The following is a 6654-nucleotide window of genomic DNA, read 5'->3' as shown; positions in this document are numbered from 1 at the left end:
TTGGTAGAGCACTTGCCCGCGAAAGGCAAAGGTCTCGAGTTCGAGTCTCGATCCGACATACAGTTTAAATCTGCCAGGAAGTTTCATATCAGCGCACACTCCGCTGCAGAGTGAAAATCTCATTTTAGAAAATTCTGTATTTTTAATTATTTTATCAATATTCTCAAAATGTGTGTGTGTGTGTGTGTGTGTGTGTGTGTGTGTGTGTGTGTGAGAGAGAGAGAGAGAGAGAGAGAGAAAGCACGCACGCCTGTTTTGACACAAGCAGATGCATTTTTATACCGTATTTGACTGCTCACTAATTACAGATCTTAATTATTACAACAGTAGTCAGTCATAAGTGGTATGTTATTGGTGCTGATGGCCTCAACGTTCATTGCCTAAAACACAATGTCAAACAATATTAGGTTGTTTCTGAAATAAGGAACACATAATTTTTTGTAAAATGTTTTATTAAGTTACAAATAAAAATTGACTTAGAGGCTAAAGTTTACTTTAAACATTGAGTACATACTAGTCCTTAAAATTACTGACAAACAATAGAGAGTGCATGTAACATGCAGTACTTGGTGCTCCCGAATTCCAGACCGGGGCATTGAGACTATCTATTTCTCGCCAATGGCACGGCCTTGAATCCAGAAACAATAGTTGGTGTTGAAGCAACAAATAAATTAACGATGTGTGAGCAGACGATTACACGGTGTGTGAGTGGGTGAGCGGTCAGCGGCCTCAGTACTTCCCGGTGGCGCGCCGTATCCAGTCGTTGTAGCGCGCCACGTTGACGTAGACGCCGGGGACTCCCCGCTGGCCGCAGCCGACGCCCCAGCTGACGACGCCGGCCACGTGCCAGACGCCGCCGCGCTCGCACACCAGCGGGCCGCCGCCGTCGCCCTGCAACACGTCGTCACACAGGTGTTCACCCGCACAGCGCCAGACGAAACACTACTCACTTCTGGACATAGTTTCTCACTTAACGGTAACGAACTGGGGTGTCTCTTCTCATTACGCCAGAAAAATCTTGGATTTTTTAAAAAATATTATGCTTTAGCGCAAAAGCCATTAAAATTGCTACACCAAGAAGAAATGCAGATGATAAACGGGTATTCATTGGACAAATATATTATACTAGAACTGACATGCGATTACATTTTCACGCAATTTGGCTGCATAGATCATGAAAAATCAGTACTCAGAAGAACCACCTCTGCCCGTAATAACGGCCTTGATGCGCCTGGGCATTGAGTCAAACAGAGCTTGGATGGCGGGTACAGGTACAGCTGCCCATGCACCCTCAGCACGATACCACAGTTCATCGAGAGTAGTGACTAGCGTATTGTGGCGAGCCAGTTGCTCGGACACCATTGACCAGACGTTTTCAGTTGGTGAGAGATCTGCAGAATGTGCTGGCCAGGGCAGCAGTCGAACATTTTCTGTATCCAGAAAGGCCCGCACAGGACCTGCAACAGGCGGTCGTGCATTATCCTGCTGAAATGTAGGGTTTCGCAGGGAGCGAATGAAGGGTAGAGCCACGGGTCGTAACACATCTGAAATGTAACGTCCACTGTTCAAAGTGCCGTCAATGCGAACAAGAGGTGAACGAGACTTGCAACCAATGGCACCCCATACCATCACGCCGGGTGATACGCCAGTATGGCGATGACGAATACACGCTTCCAATGTGCGTTCACTGCGATGTCGCCAAATACGGATGCGACCATCATGATGTTGTAAACAGAACCTGGATTCATCCGAAAAAATGGCATTTTGCCATTCGTGCACCCAGGTTCGTCGTTGAGTACACAATCGCAGGCGATCCTATCTGTGATGCAGCGTCGAGGGTAACCGCAGCCATGGTCTCCGAGCTGATAGTCCATGCTACTGCAAACGTCGTCGAACTGTTCGTGCAAATGTTTGTTGTTTTGCAAACGTCCCCATCTGTTGACCCAGGGATCGAGACGTGGCTGCACGATCCGTTACAGCCATGCGGATAAGATGCCTGTGTTCTCGACTGCTAGTGATACGAGGGATCCAGCACGGCGTCCCGTATTACCCCCCTGAACTCACCGATTCCATTTTCTGCTAACAGTCATTGGATCTCGAACAACGCGAGCAGCAATGTCGCGATACGATAAACCGCAATCGAGATAGGGTACAATCCGACCTTTATAAAAGTCGGAAACTTGATGGTATGCATTTCTCCTCCTTACACGAGGCATCACAACAACGTTTCACCAGGCAACGCCGGTCAACTGCTGTTTGTGTATGAGAAATCGGTTGGAAACTTTCCTCATGTCAGCACGTGTTAGGTGTCGCCACCGTCGCTAACCTTGTGTGAATGGTCTGAAAAGCTAATCATTTGCATATCACAGCATCTTCTTCCTATCGGTTAAATTTCGCGTCTGTAGCGCGTCATCTTCGTGGTGTAGCAATTTTAATGGGCTGTAGTGTATATTTCACGTCATTAAAACAAATAGTTGAGGTCAAACAACAGACTATCTTAATAGAAAATACGTGTTTCTGTTGTGTTCTTGAATCCAAATACTGGTTGGACGAAGCTCTCCACGCCATTCTGTCCTACGCAAGTCTCTGAATTTCCGAATAACTACTTCAACATGGTTACTGTATCCATCCCTTGGTCCCCCTCTGTAATTTATACCCACCCACACTTTCCTCTGTTAGACAAAAATCGATTTCTTGACACCTCAAGATGTGTCCTATCAACTCATTCCCTCTTTAGTCGTTATGCCATAAATTACTTTTCTCCCCAGTTCGATTCAGTAGTTATTCATTAGTCATCATTTCCATTAATCTAATCTGCAGCACTCTTTTTTAGCACCACATTTCAAATGCTTCTAGTCTCTTCTTGTCTGAACTGTTTATCCACGTTCCACTTCCTCAAAAGACCACTATACTCCAGACAAATACCTTCAGATAAGACTTCTTAACATTCAAACTCCTATTCGATATTAACACATTCATCTTTTTCAAAATCCCCCTTTTTTGCCATTGTGAGTCTGCTTTTTATATCCTCTGTATATCATTTATTTTGTTGCCCAAACAGCAAACCTCACCTACTACTTTTAGTGTCTATTTTCCTAATCTATTTTCCTCATCATCACTTGACTTAATTTACCCTTGTTTTCCTTTTGTTGATGTGCATCTTGTAGTTTCTTCTCAAGACACTATCTGTTCCACACAACTGCTGTTCTTTGACAGAATTGCAATGTCACTGAGAGACTTAAAAGTTTTTATTTCTTTCCATGAACTTTTAATGCCTTCTCCAATTTCTACTTTATTTCCTTTACTGGTTGCTCAAGATAACAACAGACATAAATTACAGGATATACTTTCAATCAGAACCACTGGATGTGCTTTTCTCTTCGACCTGATAAAATACTACGTAATTTAACAGTCAAGTCTCTACTACATTCATAATTTTGTTGGTTAATGTATAACGTTCGTCTTGATTCAAATAATCATTATTGGACTATGCCTTGTAGTTAATGTTTTACTATTGTTTTGTATTATTCGTGAGAAGGCCCGTTGTTTGACCGAAACTGTTAGTTTCCATAAAGTGACATGCAGCTACAATCCCAAATCATTATTTCTTAAAAATATTTAAGAGCTGTAAATCAGCAGTATCATAAAATAGATCTGGATGTGGTATTAGCCCCCTGCGCCTGTGATCATTCTCATTTTGATCCATCCTAATTTTGCACCTTGACCCTTCCAGTCTTGAGTTTCTACTGAAGGAATGAAGTTTCTCTATACTATCATACTCATAGATGACTTTTTAAATGAATTTAGAAGCAATATTTATACAAAAATATGTACCCGTTTTCTATATGAACTTCGTAAAATGGCTTCTTTTTCATGTATTCATGATTGTAATAAGAACGCACTTCGAAAGACAAACTAGAGTAGCGTCCAGAGGCTAGAGAATTATGGGCAATGTGCAGCGCCCTCTACTATTAACACACTTTTCAGTCTTTCTGCAATCTTGCAATGGCTCTTGCCTAAGGCAGTTACTGGAGTGACTTTAAATTCAGCTTGCCTACTGGAGGGGAAAGAGTGCCCCTGTGACATGGACGCAGAAGGATATTTCGCTCAAAGCATTTTGTTTCTCCATACTGTTAGTGAAACAGAAAGCGAAAACAACCAACGTTCGCTACGATGAATTTGATAAACCATGTATAAGAAGCATTCATGCTAGGTCAGTCTCATCCTTAAATGACGATTTCAGCTGAAAGAGACCCTTTGACATATTTTTGGTCCTTTCTTATGTACACTTACACTTTTCGCGTGTGTTGTAACTATAGTTCCACAATAAGTTACGATTCTTGTTTCCCTCGGACTAACTCAATTTATGCAGCATCAGCTGACAGCCTTATCAGCGCATCTTTCTCAGTTTTTCGTGATTTGTTAACAGTGAGACGTCCGTACCCTAAGTTTAGTTCGTATCACTAACAAATATTTAGGATAAAAATTTGAAATTTGCTCCTGATTTACTGTATCTGGTACGTACCTTGCAGGCGTCTTTGCCCTCTTCTCCTCCGGCACAGAGGAATCCGTTATGAAGGCGGAAGTCGAAGCCGAGCCTGGTCTGCTGGAGCAGCGACTGGCACTGGTGGAACGGCAGGATGGGCACCTCCACCTCCTGTAAACCGTCAACACTGCGGCGTTAGGGACAGAGCCAACAATTCCACAAAAGATACTGTTAGGAATGATTATAGTCCCAGGGCACTAACATAATGTAGACAACATTGTGACGACACACCATGTAACGAAACGAATGTATACAGTTCAGCTTTATTATGCTTTATGGAGAAGAGGAGAACAAAAGTTGATTTAACTATGGAAACGTGCGAATCAACGAATTTTTTGAAAATAAACTGGGTAAAATGAAATTGTAAGACTGAAGCGACGAATGAAAATTTCTACGGAGGCTGAGATTTGAACCTGGGTCTGCTGCTCACTAGACAGATGCTGTAACCGCTATGTCACTCTGGCACAGTTACTTTGCATAACTGCAGAGTCTACCCTAGGACGCTTCCCTCTTCAATCCAAATTCCCATTCACGTCTCAGACCACTTTAGTATTATTCCGAATCTCAAACAGTACTGCAGAGGCTCTCCAACTGTATTCGAATAGCACCTCAGCATCGAACGAAACGGGGGATCCTGCCTGAAACTTAGGCATAGGTGCTTTAATCAAATGAAACTATATGGTCCTAGATACCTTTTCAGGTCTCAGGCATTTGTGATGTACATATGCAGATTGAATTGTGCAGTTGTGCAAAGTCATCGTGCCATCGTGGCGTAGTGGTTAGAGCATCTGTCTAGTGAGCAGAAGACACAGATAGGAATCTTGGCCTTGGTACAAATATTCATTCATCGCTACAGTCTGCATCTATACATCGCAGATGCGTGAGTCTTGAAAACGTCTGTAGTACCATATAGGTTAGTTTGAAATTGTGATGAAAATATGGGAGACTGGTGAAATTATTACCGACGGCCAGGCAAGAAAATTTTTATCAGTGTCCAGACCTACATAGAGTTTTGCTACGTTATTCAGGATGCAACGGCAGAATGCATTTTGAGGTCTGCTCATTCTCTCTGTTGTGTGTGCTTGCTAGACAGTGTCTATAGGTAAAAGTGCGGGCACCTGCTGGGTACCACAAATATGAATAGGTGAGCGAAACTTCCCGAGACGGAAAGAGTACGTCGCGGTTCATTGTACCTATGCTGGCGCCCAAGAAGGGACCGTCAAAACTGGTCCCAGTAGCGATGTAATCGGTTATCAACAGTCCAGACTCCGTGACACAACTGGTTGGTTGGATGGGGGAGAGGATCAAACAGCGAGGTCATGGATCCCATCGGATTAGGAAAGCATAGGGAAGGAAGTCGATCTTGCCCTTTCAAGGAATCATCCAGGCATTTGCCTGAAGCGATTTAGGAAAATCACGTGAAACCTAAATTAGGATGGCAGGACGCGGGTTTGAACCGTCGTCCTCCCGAATGCGAGTGCAGTGTGCTGACTACTGCACTTCCTCTCTCGGCGACACAACTGGTATGATGACAATAAAACAAATACTTCCTGTGATGGACTTGATGCACTGACAATATTAATGTATTTCGAATTAACCGCGAGGAATGCCTGAAAAGACAATAAAGTGCGATGGATCCGAGATGATGAAATAAGAAATTAAACTATTTGCGGTTGAGCACCGTTTGTATTATGTTTGCTGCGAAGAGCCTTCGTTCTTAAACGTGTCATAGTCTAGGAGCATGATATCATTATGAGAATTATTTTTATACTCTAGTAATGTTATTGACATTGTGTAAGGTGCCGACGAGCACTTTATTAAAAAATCATTGTCGAAAGCAGACTCCGACTAGGTTTTGTTTCTCACCAATTCTGTCCACTTTTTCCACTAAAACATCCTACAACGCCAATATACACTATGAAGCAGAAACTTTAATTGTAAGCGAGACATCGCCTTCAGATTACGCCCACACAAGGCGCCAGGCGCGGGTACGCAGCGCAAGCCGACACCAAGACCTGCCGTGCGGCTTTAAAGCCGAGAATTGCTATCCGCCTATGAAGCCACTGATCAGACGCCATAACAGTACCAGTATAACGAGGCTTCATTAC

At 43.2% G+C, this 6654-nt stretch overlaps 1 protein-coding gene across 4 annotated transcripts in view; it reads right to left on the bottom strand.

Moving 5' to 3' along the window:
- Nucleotides 1–433: 433 nt before the first annotated feature.
- Nucleotides 434–6654, bottom strand: part of LOC126354469 (uncharacterized) — a 42564-nt gene continuing 36343 nt past the window's right edge. For all 4 annotated transcript variants that reach the window (XM_050004168.1, XM_050004170.1, XM_050004167.1 and 1 more), the window contains 2 exons: nucleotides 4526–4657; nucleotides 434–891 (listed from right to left, as the gene is read on the bottom strand). In XM_050004168.1, coding sequence (XP_049860125.1) covers nucleotides 730–891; nucleotides 4526–4657 — 294 coding nt within the window. In that variant the 3' untranslated portion in view covers nucleotides 434–729. The remainder of the gene's footprint in view (nucleotides 892–4525; nucleotides 4658–6654) is intronic.

Source organism: Schistocerca gregaria, chromosome 3 (genome assembly GCF_023897955.1).
Source record: "Schistocerca gregaria isolate iqSchGreg1 chromosome 3, iqSchGreg1.2, whole genome shotgun sequence".
Lineage (NCBI taxonomy): Eukaryota > Metazoa > Arthropoda > Insecta > Orthoptera > Acrididae > Schistocerca > Schistocerca gregaria.
The sequence above is the reverse complement of the archived record's forward strand: the minus strand, read 5'-3'. Positions and strand labels throughout refer to the sequence as shown.